This window comes from Monodelphis domestica, chromosome 4 (assembly GCF_027887165.1).
Source record: "Monodelphis domestica isolate mMonDom1 chromosome 4, mMonDom1.pri, whole genome shotgun sequence".
Classification (NCBI taxonomy): domain Eukaryota; kingdom Metazoa; phylum Chordata; class Mammalia; order Didelphimorphia; family Didelphidae; genus Monodelphis; species Monodelphis domestica.
In genome coordinates, this window is record NC_077230.1 from 92,338,903 (window position 1) to 92,357,100 (window position 18,198).

Below are 18,198 nucleotides of genomic sequence, written 5' to 3' on the forward strand. Positions count from 1 at the left end.
CTAAATGGGAACTTCCTTTGAGGGGAGATTAAACCATACTTCACTTTTTACACCAGAAACTAGCAATGTTACGTATTGGACAGCCATAGAAATTGGGACAAGACAAAATGTTAAAAAAGGAATAAAAGCAGGTTTCTGCCCTTTCACTTATCTCATTCTTGATTTATCAAATTGACATAGAATACCTTTCTGGCCTTAGACACCCTTATTTCTTCAAAAAGAAAAAAAATTTCCAGAAAATTGTTAGTAAAAACTAGACAATGTTGTTTTAGGTTTTATCAGTTAAAGCTAGATGTAGAGGAATGAATGGAAAACAAATATTACGTGTATACTACTCTTTATAGGAAGTATTCACCAGTGAAGCCTGAATTCCTACATATCGAGTTATTGACTTGTCTATGTCCAAAATAGCTTCACAGAAAAATTAAAACTGTTGATAAAAATATCTATGTAATTTCCAGAACTAGTTTTTTCTGTTGCTCTACTTTACTCAAATCCTCAAATGAAGTCAAAGCCACTAGTGAAAAAAAAACGATCTTTTAAGGTTCTTTCCAATTCCAAGACATAAATCCATGATGGATTAGATGGGAAAGCCTAAACATGGAATCTACTTTGGTTTTTATAATGTGTAATACATTAGGCACGTGGTAATAAAAGATCTGCATTAAAGGTGGTCCTAGGAAGAAAAGGAATAAATGAAGGAATAGATGAATTCACATGACTTGGTAGTCCATTAAGGGGAGTGAAGATCAAGATGATTTTTGAGGCTTTTGAGACAGTGATTTGGAGGATGCTGACAATGTTGATACAAAGTCAGGAGGGGGGGCCTAATTTTGTATTAAAAAAGGTTTTATTTGAACCATTATAAGGCTGTGTTAATAGGTGGAAGTGTATCAAAACAACACTGCAGAGTTGAAAATGCAGATCAATAACTGAAGATTGGGGCTGGAGATTAAATATTTGAATTATCCAAATGATATGGGCAAATTTATGAGGTCATCAAGGCCTATGGTAGAAAGGCATAAAAAGAAAATTGACGGAGACAAAAACTTCAGATGCATTGTTATGTAGATAATTTGAGAAAGATAATAAGGTTAAAGAGGTAAGAAAAAATTGATTATGCCAGTGGCTTCAAATATAGTTGAAAAGTCATGGATAAGAAAGAATAAGAGATAAGCAGATAAAAAAGGGTACTTAATTTGATACGGTCATTAGTAACTTTCCTGAGGTAGTTTTGCAAAAATGGTAGAGACAGAAGACAGACTCTTCTAGGATCAAGGGAACATTACTGCTGTTCACTCATGTTCAACTCTTCATAACTCTCCAGACCATACTGTTCCTGGAGCTTTCTTGGCAAAGATATTGTAGTTTGCAATTTTCCTCTGCAGTGGATTGAGGCAAATAGAGGTTAAATGACTTGCCCGGTCACATAGCTAGTAAAGGTCTGTCTGAATCGACTTCAGTGCTAGTGAATCTACCTAGCTGCCCAAAATTAGGATTAATGGAATCAAGACAACAAATAAACCTTTAAAAATTTAGTCGTGAATGGAAGAATAGGACAAGGCCATCAAGATAAAAATCAATGAGGGGAAAAGGGAAAGTTTTGGGGGGAGGGATAATTTATATCAAAATTATAAATAATTTAAGCAACTTCAGTTTTATAGTTTAATGCCTCTTTATACCTTTTCTGCCTATATCCTCATTATTCAGTATTTTGTTGTTGTTGTAACTAAATTTAATAAATAGACCCAGTAATTAAAAATATCTGTATGAGAATCAGTCATCCATAAATGTAGTAATAATAAATGCTTAAAATGAGTAACAGAATTGCATGTAGCTCTTTGCCAAGAGGAGTTTGTGTATGCCCTCATTGTCTTGGAATAAATCCAGGAGTTTCTGAGGCTACCTGATTGAGCTCTGAAGCTAAAAAATGACCCTGGCCAGCCTTATTATCACAATATATGGAATGGAGGGCTATGTAATATGCCCTATAGAGATGAGACAAACCTGACATTGTATAGAAGGTGCTCAACTTCCAAGGGAAGACAACCTTCACAAGGCCGACCCAAATTGGCAGACCCTCTCTAAAATGAATTTGTGTAATTAAGTTCATGTAAAAATAGCATTTTAGTTTAAAGGATCAAGGCCTCAGGCTATACTGGGGGTACCTGTAGACCACCAATCATTGTGACGTGTTCACAATAAAAAGTTTTGTGCAGGAGGTTGTTTCCCAGTATTTTTATTATACAAAATCATTAAAAAAAATTTTTTTTTAATTGTGTCAAAGAGAATGAACCCTAGCTACCTCCCTTCTTTCAACAAAGGAAAGTGACGAAGGCAGAATGTTTTATTTAATCAAATATGGTCTCTGCATTTTATCTTCTTGTATTAACTTTTTCTTTGACTTAAGGGAGAGTTCAATTTAGAGGGGGGAAAAGGTAGAAATATTTCCATAAATGACTGGTGTAAAAAGAAAAATAGTTTCTAAAAAATGCTAAAATTTTTAGAGCAGGAGAGACCTGTTTTTCTTTAAAGGCAATAGAAAGATCAGAGATTTGAGAAAAGGGAAAATTGAGGAAGCAAAATTCTGTAAAAGATGATGTAAATGGATGGTAGGAGTTAGTGTGGTATATCAGAAAAGAGTGCTGGATTAAAGTCAGGGCACCTGGTTTTTAATTCTATTTTTGCTCTTTACTACCTTTGTAACAAGTTACAACTCTGGATTTTGGGTTCTACTTTTGTAAAATGACCTAGATTAAGGATCAGTTTAAGGTTCTTTAAAGCCTTAAATCTAATCTTGAGATTTTTCAATAATGATGAACACCACAGCAATAAGGTAGTTCCTTCAATCAATAGATTTCAACTCTCATACCCTGTGGTATAGTCTCCATGAGTTGCTATGGTAAAAAGAGCATTTCCAATTAGTTAGGCTGATCCTCAGAAGCCAGGTACAAGCTCTTGAAAATTTCCTGCTTGGAAAAACTTGATAGTGCTTGTTATATCACTTTCCTATATTAAAATAGTACATTTCAGAAGCAAGATAATTTATCTAACACATTCTGTCATATGCTCACTTTGAAATTCAGTTATGATAACTTTTATACTTATCTTATTTGATACAAATAAATCTTTCAAGGCTGCTAATTTGGGACCACTTCATTTTTTTTTTATCATTGTGTGCCCAGAATTCAGTATAAGAAGCTTAAAAATTGCTTTTGATGGACTGTTTCATAAAGAATAGCGCAAGATTCAGAGATTTTATGTGACTTTTGTAGTCATAGAACTAGTGTCAGAACTCCTAAATCCAGGCTCATTGCTCATTACTCCTAAAAGTAAAAACAATCCATTACCCTACTCCTTGATGATTCATTCTAGCAATTAACCATGTTACTTAGTGTGACTTCAGAATTTTCTCTTTGCTATCTGTACCTTATATGTTCCTTGTATTCCTTTGAGTGCCTAACAGTTTTTGATTTTGTTGAATAAGTGAACTCTATAATCTTCAATGTCCTCCCTTCTCCACAAACAATACATTTCCAGACATTTAACACAATATCTACATAGGGAGTTGCTAGTCCTGTGATTTCCTTAGTATGGGTACCTTCCACAGAGGAAACTGCTACAAAGCAACAAGGGTTCTGCAATTTAATTTTCTAAGTATGGCCTGAGAGCTCTAAGAGATTAAATGATTTGCTCAGCATTACAAAGTATGTGAAAAGCTAGGCTCAGAGGACACCTCTCTATTCAATAAATAAGTTGCCTGTACAATTCTTTTTTTTTTTTAAACCCTTACCTTCCATCTTGGAGTCAATACTGTGTATTGGCTCCAAGGCAGAAGAGTGGTAAGGGCTAGGCAATGGGGGTCAAGTGACTTGCCCAGGGTCACACAGCTGGGAAGTGTCTGAGGCCACATTTGAACCCAGGACCTCCCATCTCTAGGCTTGGCTCTCAATCCACTGAGCTACCCAGCTGCCCCCTTGCCTGTACAATTCTTAAGTAGGTTTTAGAAATCACCTTAGAGGGGCATCTAGGTGGCTGCGGGGGAAGGGGGGGGGGGGAATGGAGTGCCAAACCTAGAGTTGGAAGGATCTGGGTTCAAATCTGGTTTCAAGACACTTCCTAGATGTGTGACCCTAAGAATAAGGCATTTAAACCTCTTTTGCTTAGCCCTTGCCCATCCATCTTAGAATTATTACTAATAAAAAGTTTATTTTTTAAAAGCCACATTAGAAATAACACACCACACCTAATTTTAAAAGGGGCTTTTGAGAACACATGTTACCATTAGCAAGGGCCACCATTATGTTATGAAAATTTACTGCAAGATTTTCAGCTCATGTGTGGACCTCTAAGTACAGGTTTAATTTAATTGGTATATTATTAAAATATTATTTCTAAGTAGCCCTTAGTAAATATTTAAAGTAATCTTCCCCCATTTAAGAAATACAAATTCCTTTTCATAAAGAAGATATTAAAACCACATAATTTGTTACCTTAGGTTACCGTTTCAAGCTTTATAACTAGAAATAGACCAGGTGAAACCTGCAACATTTTATTTTTAAAAAAAATTAACAGCTTCAGAATAGTTCCAAATGTAATAACTTTTCCAAAAAATACCAAAAAGTACAGTGTAAAGCACCTTCTCATTAAATACAAACTTTCTTTTCATGATGCATTGCATCAATGTTTTGCATCGATCTTGATGCAAAAAGAATTTTATGTTGCATCCTGGAACATAGAAATTGTGTACACTGAAACAGGATGATTAACACCAATTAGCTGCTTAAACTTCAACAGAGGGACTTTTTTCCCTCTAAGAAAACTGACCATTTTCTATATATGTTAAAAGTCAACACTCAAGAATTTCAACTTAGTTGTAGCAAATGCAAATTTGTATTTTTAAAAAGAAAACTTATTGTTGAATAATTATGGTGCCATTAAGACAAAAAGCATGAGAAACCAAAACCAGGCCTACTGCTTGATGTACTTAATGTCAACATCTAGTAAGGGATTTTAAAGTAAAAATATCACCTACATTACTTTTGTAGAATAATTTCCAAGACTAATGCAATAGGAAAATAATATTTACGTCCCTTTTAATCTTTTCCATAAAAAGTTATGGTAGAGAACGTGTACTCAGGTTTTGGTTATTTTTTTTAAATCATCAATCAACCTGGACTACCCTCAGTTTAAAACCCATTATTCTTGGATTGGCTATAAGTTTTGTGTCTATGAAAATGATTTGAAATAGGTCCCTGGTCTCTATTTGAAGCACAAATGCCCTTAGGGAAATTCTGATTTACTTTAGGATTCCATGGCTGACTCCATATAATTCTTTATCAGTATAAACCAGAAGTTACTCTTATTCAGACTGACTTCTTTGGTATATGCACATAAATGGCATCGACAGCTTTCTATCCCTACTTTCCTAAGAGACCAAGGTAAAAATCCAGAAGGGGCAAGAGACAGGGGAAGGATAAACTGAGGAGATGGGATGGGAGAAAAATATTCTTTTTATAGGAAAATAAAGTCCACACTGTTCATGTGACCTAAAATCCCTATCATTCATTTAAAAAAAAAAAAACCAACAACAAAACTGATGTGGCACATCAAAAAATTCAGATTTAGAAATGGCAAGACCTATAGATGAAATGTTACTCTAAATTTTGGCATCATACTACTCGTGGTACACAACGATCTAAGGATCCCTCAAACACAATCTTGGCACAACAGACCTCCCCAAACCCTATCAAAATTACCATTTCTCTCCGTGTCTCTCCATTAACATGAAGTTGGTCTCAAGTATAAAACAAGTTACAACTCACCCCTATTTAATATCTCTTCTTTTTTTTTTTATCTATTTGACAAGTTTACAAAGCTGTTTTCTTTTTAAGGAGTCACTACTTTTTTCCACAGTGTGTTTAATGAAAGTAAAATTTTAACATCCCAGATGAGGGAGAATTCAGTACTTTAAGGAAGCTAACATTAATGCTAAGATTTTAAAGCAAGTACATTTAATTTATGCCAATTGTTTTAAAATAGGATTTGAACACCTGGTCATAGGTACAGGTTTTAGGCCAATATGGCCAGTTTAGACAATACATATGACCTAAATGTAAAGCTTCAATCTATTTCTTCACTCAGCCATACTTTTAATTATTTCCCTTTTCATTTCCTTGACTTGATAAAAATTTAAAAGTGAGGTTTTAATAATATTCTCCCCCCAAGATCACTAGTTAATGAATGCAAACATGCATTCACACCCTTTAAACACACTGAGACTATACCTGGGGTCAGATCTCTTGCTAAGATATAATCACCACAGACTTATTATTCTAGAAAAGTTAAAAGGGTATATTGGGAAATTTACCTTTTGTTATGGACCCACTGCCTAAAAAACCTCAACTGAGGAGACAATAACAACTTTCAGGTATACACATGCAAATTCTGAAATTATAAATTTCTTGATGAATTTTTTTCATGTTTCTGCTTATGAAATCTATTCCATGTCAAGTGCCAATCAGAAAAGAGATTTACAATGGATATGCCTAAGCAATATGAATGGGTAGAGAAAAGAAAAGATACCAAATAGTACTACTATCACAAAAATAATTAAACTTCTATAGGTCTGTTGCACATATGTGGCATGAAGAACCAAAGAAGAATGCTACCCCTTTATCATCCAATTAAGTCCATGTAGAATTTTCTGTCAGAGACCAAAAAGGACACCTTTAAGAACAGATCAGAATTTCCCTGGTATTATCTCAGGGGATTACTTCATATATTAAAAAAAAAAAGGCTATTCCAAAGTAAAAGCAGTAAAGTTATTTAGATTCATCAGTATTCAAACAAAGTTCCATGGAATTTCTGGGACACATTTTCTTCTGTCAACTCAACTTTTCAAACAGGTAGCTGTCATTCAAAAATTGTCCCCTTGACAAAGGATCTATCCCACAGTTACAAATCGGCTTCCTTTGTTCTGAGTGAGAGCAATTCTTTGTTCCTTCAAGATTCCAAATCGTTCATTCAAAGTCATCCCAGTCTAAAAGAAAGGAAAAAAAAGGTTTTTAACAACTTGATTTCAAGTCATCCAAGTAAAATATGATCTGGGACAAAAAGAATATAATTATGCGGGAGAACTTCTAGTACTTACAATTTTCTGATGACATAAAGATTAGTGTTACCATATCTTTTCTCCCCTTAGAAAACTTTGTCTTTTTGTCTTCCCTACTGCTATAAATGGTATGTTAACTTTCCAAATCAACTATATTTCTCAGGAGGCTCAAATATCATTTACAATTGTACCCTCTTTACCATTTCCATGATTAACTACTAAATTCAGACTTTTATCATCACTTGCGGAGAATACTGCAAAAGACAATTTAACCTTAACTAGTCTCCTTTACTCCAATAAATAACTCTCAAATTTACTGTATATACTATAATCAGACCAGATCTATTGCCTGATCTTTCAAGTAGTTCAACTGAGAGCCGATTTTGCATGTACCAATCGTCTTTTTTAGAACACCAAGGTATAGTATTGACTCTTAAGACAGAAGGTAAGGGTTTGTAGAAAAAGATGAAAATATGGGCATGATGAAGTGAAATGAAAGTATAATAATAGCATAAGGAGTTCCATTTATTAACCCAGTGTTTCATAAATCAAAGAAGATAAATTTATCAAATGGGAAGAATGCCTTTCATGCTATCTTGAAGATGTTAGGTTTCTTACACAATATGGTATAATAAGCTTAAAAGAGATACATAACTTGAGGTCAAATGATTAAAAAAAAATGAATTAGAACCAGATCAGGTTACCATTCACAGTTAAGACTGTGGAAAATTTAGTCATTCTTTCTTGACCAAATGAGCCAGGCTGCAACACACACAAACATACAGAAAAAAGGTTTGATTTCCAGCTTCCCTTCTAATCTAGCAGCTTTAGTTTTCCTTATGCCAGAACATTAATTTCATGTAGTCAAAGTTATACATTTTAGTTCCCATAATCCTTTCTATTTCCTGTTTTGTCACAAACCCTTTCTTTATCCATAGATTTGACAAGTATAATTTTCTATGCTTCCCTAATTTACTTATATCACTGAAACAATGTATCTCTCTTGATCTTATCTTGATATATGGTGTGACACATTGGTCTAAGACTAGTTTCTTCCATAATGCTTTCCAGTTTTCATAGCAATTATGGAAAAATTCCTAACAAGTGATAGGAATGACTATGAAAACAGGTCATTTTAATTACATGACACTGAAAAGCTTTAACACAAACAAAATCAATAAAAAGTAGGGTAAGAAAGGAAGATATCAATAGGACAAAATCTCTGCATCAAATATTTGAAAACAGCCTGATTCTCAAGATATTTAGAGAACTTGTACAATTGTATAAGACTAAGAATGGAATAATGGTCAAAAGATATCAGATAGTTTTAAAAAGAACAATTGCATCCAAGAATCATAGAGAAATGCATAATGAAATAAAGCTGAGGTTTCAGCTTGCATATCTAACAAAGTGAAAAAAATTATTATAGAAGTAAATGTTAGGGAGTTATAGGAAAAGAAGCACACTGATATACTGTGATGGAAATATAAAATTGAGCAATCTTTCTGGATAGAAATTTGGAATTATACTAAGCATTTGACTAGAATACTCATACGCCCTGACTTAGAGATATCACCACCAACATGTTTATAATACCATTTTTTGTAGTAGCAAAAAGAAGAAACAAAATATTTAATTGGGAATGGCTGAACAAATTGTGGTACGGAATATGTTTTGGAATATTACTACCATGTAATAAACCACAAATTTTAATAATACAGAGAAGGAAAACTCACATGAACTGATGTGAAGCAGAGCTAGGAAAACACATGCAACAACAAAAAAGAAAATAAATTGAGGACAAGGCAATTAATTGTAAATTATTATGGGTAAAGAAAATGCACTTTTCCTTTTTTGTAGTGATGGGGAATTATGGGTATAAAACATTACATGTGTGCCCTGTCAAAACTTGCTTGACAATTAGTTTTGCTTGAATTTATATTTCAGTGTCTTGTACTTTTCCATTTTATTTTGTTACAATAACTTCATTTTAAGAATGAATGCATTTTTAAAATATATAAAAAACTTTTCATAAGAGGAAGAAACAGCTACCAAAATCTATAGAAGAAAAAAACTATAAACATAATTGAAATACATTAATTGAATACCTACTATGTATAAAACATTATAAATGCTGCTGTTCTTTTGTTAAATTAAAATGGCCCTAATGAAACAGCTTCAAATACTAGAAAGAATATAAAATTTACCTGTTTTCCAACACTGTTTATGTCAAATTGTAAGGGGACTCCTTTAGGAATCTTCTTCTCTTCAGGATGATCCCTTTTCATCAGAAATGACGGAATAGGAGTACGAGTTAATCGGGATCTCTGAGCTCTATTAAAAAAAATTTTCAAAGTGAAAAATTAAATTGGTATAACATCACTTTAAAAATTAAAAGAAAATTTTATATATAAGATGTCTTGACTGGCCTACAAATTCTAATATGCCAGAAATATTTCCTTTTAATGATTTAAGATTTTAAGCTATTAATTGCCTAAATTGTACTCTTTACAACACTGGTTATTGTTTCTAAATACTTAATGTGTAGCTTCTACAATATATTTCTGTTTGAGAAATAAAATATTTTGAAGAAACACTTATATTCAACTTTCTGACTCTCTCCATTAACTGTCCCATAAGAAGCAGTATGAAGGAGCAGAAAGGGACAAAACTAATAGGAAAGCTTTCAAGTCAGAAGGACCAAGGTACAAGTCCCATTCTCAACACACTTATGGGGAAATCACTTAGCTTAGCTTGGCAGTGCCTCAGGTAACTCTCTACAAATTATAATGGAATTGCCCAATGTATATTGGTGAAGTGGTTTCCAAACCAGTGAAGTCACAATGGCAAAAATTAAAAAGTATCCTAACTAATGTTGATTAAACCAGTTAGGATTCACTTATTAAAAACTCAAGGAACAAAAAGAGAAAACTTTTTGACGGTTTACCCTTGCTCCTTCTAAGAACAAACCGCCTAATCATGAACTCATATCAGTATCAGTTGCATGTATTTCTTATTTCTATATCAAGAGGGATATAAGAAAAAATTCTTTCTTAAGAATGCAAAAATAAAGTGCATTTTAAATGATTTGTTTTATATTAGAAGTTTCTTAAGTCATTTGGGGGTTTTGGTCTATATCCCTAAATAAACAGAGAATATTCTAATTATTTTCTTTATGGAGTCAATAAGTTAGCCTGATGACCAAAAAGTGGCCCACACTTTGATAGTCATATGACTAAGTATTCAAGTCCATAAAAAATTTTACACTACAATGAAACAATACTGGCACATAGTTCAGCAGAAATGACAATGTACACTGCAAACTGAAGGGTCCATATGCCTGAAATGAGTCATTCATTTTAAATAAAGGTGAATAAGTTAAAAACAAAAGATTCCCAGCTAAAAGTTGAAGGAAAAAAGATGAAGAACTAACTACTCAAGGTGAAACATGGTAGAATGTATGACTACTATTCTGCTACCAATATAGGTCTCAGATCATCTGCTGAAATCTAAATATAAATTGAGAACAGTGAATCTCTAAAATATTTACGAAAGATAAAGTGGAATGATTATGTAAACTGTGAAAAAATTCTGTTTAAAAAAGCATTTCACCTTTCTCTATGTTTAAATATGAAGCAGGTTGACTAGCTAAAAAAAAAAGAGAGAGAGAAAAATTTACTTACACTGAAGGATGAATTGCTCCAGGATTGTCAATGGATACAGTCAAAATTCCTCCATTTGTGGTAGAAGTCCGCCATCTAGTTAAAAATACCTCATTGAAACTATGGAATCCACATAAAAACCAACATTCTTTTTTAATTTGGTGAATTTCGGACTAATAAAAATGGGGGGGGGGGGGTAAGGGGGTGGGCAGCTAGGTAGCTCAGTGGATTGAGAGTCGGACCTAGAGACAGGAGGTCCTATTTTCAAACCTGGCCTCAGACACTTCCAGCTGTGTGACCCTGGGCAAGTCATTGAACCCCCATTGCCTAGCTTTTACGACTCTTTTGACTTAGAACCAATACACAGTATTGATTCTAAGATGGAAGGTAAGAGTTTAAAAAAACAATTTGGAAAAAATTTAAATTTATAACATCATGCACTTAAAAAAATTTTAAACCCTACTGTTAATCTTAGAATTGACTGACTAGTTAAGAGCTAGGAACTGAGAGCCAGGAGAGGTTCTGGGTTTAAATATGACCTTACCTAACCCTCATAGCCTGCTTCTTACTGCTTTTCTTCCTTGGCATTAAAAATACACAGGATTGATTCTAAGATGAAAGGTATGAGCTTAAAAAAAATTACAATAAAAAAGAGAAATTTGCCCAGGGTCATACAGCTAAGGAAGTTTCTGAGGCCAGATCTGAATGCAGGTTGTCCTTCCCAATTCCAGGTCTGACACTATTTATTGTGCTACCTAGCTGCCTCCAATATCATGCTCTTAAAAGAATGCCAATCCAAAGTGATTTTTAAAAATAAGTTTTGTTGAATCCAGTGTTTAAATACATGTCTAATTTTGTGCTATTTAATCATTTCTCTATACACAAACCCATTTATCAATGGCATCAGTTTTCCCAATCACCCAAAGTAGATAATTGTAAGAGCTCTTTATTTTTACCACTCGACCATATCCTATGTACAATCTATCAATAAATGCTATAAATTTTTCCTTTATATTTTTTCCTCTCTCTATTGCCTCCATCTTAAACTAACTAGGTCCTTACACATGGATTTCACAAGGGTTTCCTACATAATCTCCCTTTCTTCAATCTCTATCTGGCCTGGATTCATACAGCACATTGACACCACATTAATATTCCTAAAATCACATTTGTACTAAAACAGTGATCCATTTTTAAAAAGCTACAACACCCTAGAAGTTGTTGGATGAAGTACAAATTTCATTTTACCTCTGCAATTCTTCTGCCTTCTCCAATGCTCTAGCCATATTGGTTTTTTTCAATTGGTTAAAAATACCACCTATCTGCAATCCCTCTTCTTTCATGAAGTACCCTTCCTCTTTTTCCTTACAACAATGACATCAAGAGTACTCAATGAGCCATACCCTTTGACAGTTTGTCATCTTCAAATTCTTTGGATAGGATTTCAGCAAATGTAATTGAATACATAGCATCCAAATCAACAACTAATACTTCTGAAGACTGAAAAGACATATATTGTAAGACTAAAATCTACCCCATACTGCCCAAATGATATAGTAATATTTAATTATGTGAAAAATGACTTCATGTTAGTGATTGCCTTGTATATTCTAGAGTTTCATATTTTATGGAGATATATGTGAAGGTGTGTGTGTGTGTATACACAAATCAGAATGTATTGCCATTTCATCACAATAATTACAATCAGTATTACCACTACATTCCCATACTGCTTCCAACTTTATGAACTTGATTACATTTAATTTAACTGCATGTACACATACATGTATGGACAACTTATTAGTATTTGAATATGCAAACATTTTTTGTTTTATAATGATTATGGCATATCATTTTTTAATTAATAGTTGGTACAATTATTTTAATAAAGCAGCTATGCTAAGAAGTAAAAATCACCAGACTAGGAAGAGTTATCTTCAGTTTTATAAAAAATGAATCCAGGGGGCAGCTGGGTAGCTGCCGTGAATGCAAGTAAGAATTGAGAGTCAGGCCTAGAGATGGGAGGTCCTGGGTTCAAATCTGGACTTAAGACACTTTACAGCTGTGTGACCCTGGGCAAGTCACTTAACCCCCATTGCCTAGCCCTTACTGCTCTTCTGCCTTGGAACCAATACACAGTATTGATTCCAAGACGGAAGGTATGGGTTAAAAAAAAAAATAAGAAGAATCCATTTCCTTAATACAAATTTCTTCATAAAGTATCATTTTCCCTGGCTAGGAGAATGATTCTTTACAGAGGTTTAAAGCAAGATACCCACCAACAACTTAAAAATTCCCTTGATCACTTCAGAATCCTACCTCATGGGGACAGGCTAGGTAGCTCAGTGGATTGAGAGCCAGGCCTAGAGACAGGAGGTCCTAGGTTCAAATCTGGCCTCAGACACTTCCCAGCTGTGTGACCCTGGGCAAGTCACTTGACCCCCTTTGCCTAGCCTTTACACTCTTCTGCCTTGGAGCCAATACAGTACTGACTTCCAAGACAGAAGGTAAGGGTTAAAAAAAAAAAAAAGAACCCTAACCCATCATGATGAAATGAGAATGAGAGGCCATACCATGATAATCAGCTGACACTCTTGGAAAAACCCACTTTTAAAACAGGACAAGTATTCTTTTTATTCCTATTTTATAAACAAAGAAATGAAATTATTTGTCCAAAATCAGAGTGAGTCCTGAGAAAGACAGAGTGGTTCCAACTTTTGCTGCTACTAAGCAGACATCTTGGCTCTGTCCCCCAAGAGTAAGTACCGAGATTAGAATCCAAGTATGCCAATCAAACATCTATGTATCTCACTCACCACAATTCTTAGAGATCAAAAGCTCCCTTTAAAATATGTAATAATGGTAAGAAAAATACAGGAGTTATGTTCCAAGTACTAAAACTGTGAATGCAAGTAGAAGTCTTTTTTGAATAAAAAATGTTTGCACAATCTTATTGATGGAAATGGAAAAAGGGTTCACATATAAAATCTGGATTAGTTCCACAGACACACACTGACAAATGAGGCTGTTACTCTATAGTCTATCTGAAACAAATCTTTAGAGCTTTTTTTCCAGGTAAATACTCCTTTAAAACCCAAAGATAACTGGAAGAACAACAACAAAAAAAAATCAGGCACGAGCTATTAATTTTCAGGCCCACTGTCTGATTTTCTTTCATTTCATTTTAATTCTTTTCAGTATTATAACACTTTTTTATTTATTGTTTATTTTGCTAGCTGAATTGAAGGCTTTTAAAAATGATGTTCTTAAAGAATAAATTTAAACTTACTGACGAGTTCTCTTTGCTGTTGGTTTGTCTAGCAGTTGTCCTGGATGTAGCTGGGCCTGAACCTGAAAGAATAAGCAAAGCAACTGTTCTTGCAGAAAACACAAGATTTTTAGGTACAATAAAACATCAGCAAGAAGTTACCACTTAACCGAAGTGCAGTGATGAAACAGGCATAGGTTTGGGAGGGGGAAAGCATTAACAACAAACCAAACAATCTCAGCTATTTCAAGCAAAAGAAATTCTTAGATATGTCCCCATGATCAAGAGCTGACGATTTAATAATAAATTTTGATCAAGGACAAGTGTAATACCCACTGGAATTGCGCGCCAGCTATGGAAAGGGTGGGGGGAGGGAAGAGAGGGAAAGAATATGATTCTTGTAACCAAGGAATATTATGTTCTAAATTGACTAAATAGATAAATAATTTAAAAAAAAAAAAGAGCTGAAGGTTTGTGTATTACACACATAGCAAACATATGCTTTGCATTAAAATAAAACAAGTTTTTCAGGGGAAGCAATTTCTCAACAAAGCAAAGTAAGCAGGGAAGATAAGAGCAAATGTTCATGGAGGGTGCTACACTCCTACTCTCAGAGCACCTCCTTCATTGCTCCATCTACAACATGAAATTACACCCCCAAATGACAACCATCACAGTTGGTAGCTCAGGGTTTTCTCTTCTGATAAGCCGTTTCCCTACCTTTAGGCCTCTTCTGAAAAGAAAAGTTGCCTGGCGTGTGTCTTTTTGCTGATTTAATTTAGTTCCACTCCTGGCGAAATTGACTGGAACATTATTCCTATAACATTTATTAAAACATACACACACAAAAAACCCCACAGACATTACTGTGAAGATCAGAGAAACTTCAAAGGGAAAACTTCAACAAATCATGTTCAAAAGAGAAAGATAAAGAATCTGATGAGCTTCTCAATGAAAAGGAACCTAAATTATTTCTGAATGTACTCCAAGACAAATTTCAATAGTTCAAATTGTGGGAATCAAAGCTATCAACTTCAGTGTTGATGTACTCTGCCACAGTAGTTTTCCAAGTCAACAATAACATTAGACTTATTTGCCCTGCAAAATAAAAGAGCAAAGAAAAAAATCCAAAACAGAAAAGCAAAAAACATTAATTTGCATCTGGACAATGTTTTTATACTTTCTACACAGATAGAAAGTTCCATGCCTGATTTGACTCATTCTCTAGAAATCCAAGTAAATCTCGAGGTCATGTGTTTGTAAATTAAGATTACCCCATCTCAAAAAGGCCACCCCTGAATGTTGAAAATAAATTTAGAATATGCTGAAAGAATACTACAATGGCATGAGTTCTGGGGCCCCAGGGTTCTACATTTCCTGACTCCATTGCTGACTTGCTATGTGACTTGACAGCTCACTACAATTAGGCATCTATGTCACAAGGACAATATAACCAAATGAGATACCATTTATGGAAGGCTCTCAAAAGTATTAAATTCGAAGCACATGTCAAGACTCAGTCTTTATACTGGGGACAAGGGCGGAGTGATTATACAGTAAAAGTTCTTCCTATATTTTAATAAAATTGTTATTAAGAATTTATACTAACCTAAGACCTAAAAGAGTTCAATCCAGGTAAATATCAATGATCCAGCAAGTGCTTTTCAAAGAACAACCAAGCCCAGGTAAACTAGTCCTTTTTAAAAAACAAAACAAAACCAAAAAATCCTTACCTTCGGTTTTAGAATCAATATAGTGTATTGGTTTCAAGGCAGAAGAGTGGTAAAAGCTAGGCAATGGGGGTTCAGTGACTTGCCCAGGATCACACAGCTAGGAAGTGTCTGAGACCAGATTTGAACCTAGGACTTCCCGTCTCTAGGTCTGGCTCTCAATGCACTGGGCCACCCATATACCCCCTTAAACTAGCTCTCAGACTACCCTTTGAACCATTCTACATGTTCTCTCTAATCTACATAGCTTTGACTTCTATTTTACATATTATTCACACCCAGCTCAAAAGCTTCTCCTCGAAAATTCCCCTGACTGCCTGACCTCATAATGATCTTTTTCTTGACTGACAACCTACATAAACTGGCCCTTGATTATTGTTCTCTAGTTTTATTTTAAGCACATTAAAAAGAATTTATACACATATAAGTATATATGTGTGTTTATCTTCCATTACAGCTGCTCAATGAAATATGCTTCTGAAACACCCAACTACACATGCATACAACTTAAAATAAGAATGTAGCAGGGAAATATGCACATTATTTTACATTTTCTCTGTTATAAAGACACTTTGAAATTCAAATTAGAATTTCTACAAAATAAAATGAAACTATCACTTGATTTCTAAGGCACATTATTAATTAAAATCTAAAACAAGATTTATTTGATGACCTTAATGTGTATATACATATATACACACACCCTGAGTATCATATCTGCAAAATTAAATAAATGTGAACTACTATTACTATTACACATTTGACTTTCTTATAGAATATAAGCATCTCTGGAAAGTCTTTTCTGATATTCTACTATTCTTCACAATAGGTAAGTTTATTCTTGGCCTTGAAGTAGGTGCTTACTATGTATTTCCTGAATTAGCTATCCCCTAGACTTCATCATTCTAGATTTTCAAACTAGGTGGCTTCTACATGATAAGTAATTTCCTATGCAAATCATTTGTAAATATTTTAAATAAACCTCATTTCAGCTAAGCACTCTTTAACCACCCATTACATGCATGGCTCTGTGCTAAGTGCTAGTTACATACAAAGCCAAAACAAAAACCGTGGAGATGAATACCCAGAGGAAGTATTATCTTGACTGTGTTCATATAATCCTATTAATAAATGTCTTATTTTAAGTGTGTAGTCACAGGGAAAAACTCAGAGAGGTAACATGGAAACAGCTCTGGAATTGGGAGGCAGAAAACTAGGATCTACACCTCAGTTCTTTATTTGCTAACCTATGTGACTTTGGACAAATCATTTACCCTCTCTGATGCTCGTTTTCTTAGCTGTAAAAGAAGGATGAAAATATTTACATATGTTTTAATGATGAAATAAAAAATATAAAGTGCTTTGGCAATACTCATAAGCTGTATAAATATAAGTTATTTCATCAGACAGTTTATTTCAGCAGTTTCTCTTTTGTAATAATAATTTCAATCTGCTATTTTCCATACTGTCCTCTTTTTGAAAGCAATGAAATAGACAACAGGTGAGAATGGAATACCATTAGTTGAATATTTTATGAATATATTATTGAAAGGGTTTCTTTCTTATATGAGTTGGACTAGAGAGCTATTAAATTCCCTTTTTTTTTTTCAAATTCTGTAATGCTATATATAATAAAACTAGTGACTATGTCTACTGTTTTTACTAATTTTTTTGTTGTACTGAAGGGCTTCTGGTTGAGAGGATAAAGAAATTATTGTGATGTGAAAACAAAAGGCACAAAAGGCAAGCTATCAACAACCACACGAAAGAATGTTTCAAACAGCAAATAATAAAGAGAAATACAAATAAAAACTCAGGTGAAGATGACGAAAGATGAAAATGGCCAATGCTAGAGGTACTGTGAAAGGCCAGTTATACAAATAATGTAATGTTAATGAAAGTATGATTTAAACAATTTAGAAATTTGGGATTTTAACTAAAAAAGCCACTAATGAGTAGAGATACAAGGGATAACAGACTTAAGGATATCAAGGTCTCATATATACAAAAATGATAGCAACACTTTTGAGTAGTAACAAAGGACCATAAGGAAAGTAGGTTACCCACTGAAAAAAGGAATACTTGACCAAATTGTGGTATATAAATATGACCAGATATTTCTATAATAAATTATGAATAAGAAGAATCAGAAAAACTTGTCTGAACTGATGCACAGCAAAATAAGCAGAGCAATTTAAAGGAAAATTAAAATGATGCAAATGAAAACCACGTTAAGAAGTATGTTCAAAACATTGTCCAATCTTGACCTCAGAGGACAGATGAAGCATGCCTGCTGCCTGTGTTGAGAGATGAAGGGATTATAAATGCAGAGTTTTTGACTGTCCTCATTTGTTAAAATGGAGGAGGGTGAGGGATGGTTGAGACAAGTGCCTCTGGGAGGTGACTGATAAAAATAAGAGCATC

General features: G+C 34.0%; 1 protein-coding gene across 9 annotated transcripts in view; it reads right to left on the reverse strand.

Moving 5' to 3' along the window:
• Positions 1–4,536: 4,536 nt before the first annotated feature.
• FYTTD1 (forty-two-three domain containing 1) overlaps positions 4,537–18,198 on the reverse strand; it is a 48,758-nt gene continuing 35,096 nt past the window's right edge. For 4 of the 9 annotated variants that reach the window (XM_016433517.2, XM_056793614.1, XM_016433518.2 and 1 more), the window contains exons 5-9: positions 14,765–14,861; positions 14,066–14,127; positions 10,798–10,896; positions 9,322–9,448; positions 4,537–7,042 (exon numbers count right to left, since the gene is read on the reverse strand). In XM_016433517.2, the coding sequence (XP_016289003.1) occupies positions 6,947–7,042; positions 9,322–9,448; positions 10,798–10,896; positions 14,066–14,127; positions 14,765–14,861 (481 nt within the window). In that variant the 3' untranslated portion in view covers positions 4,537–6,946. The remainder of the gene's footprint in view (positions 7,043–9,321; positions 9,449–10,797; positions 10,897–14,065; positions 14,128–14,764; positions 14,862–18,198) is intronic. The other 5 variants (XM_056793612.1, XM_001373483.5, XM_056793613.1 and 2 more) reach the window with 3 other exon arrangements.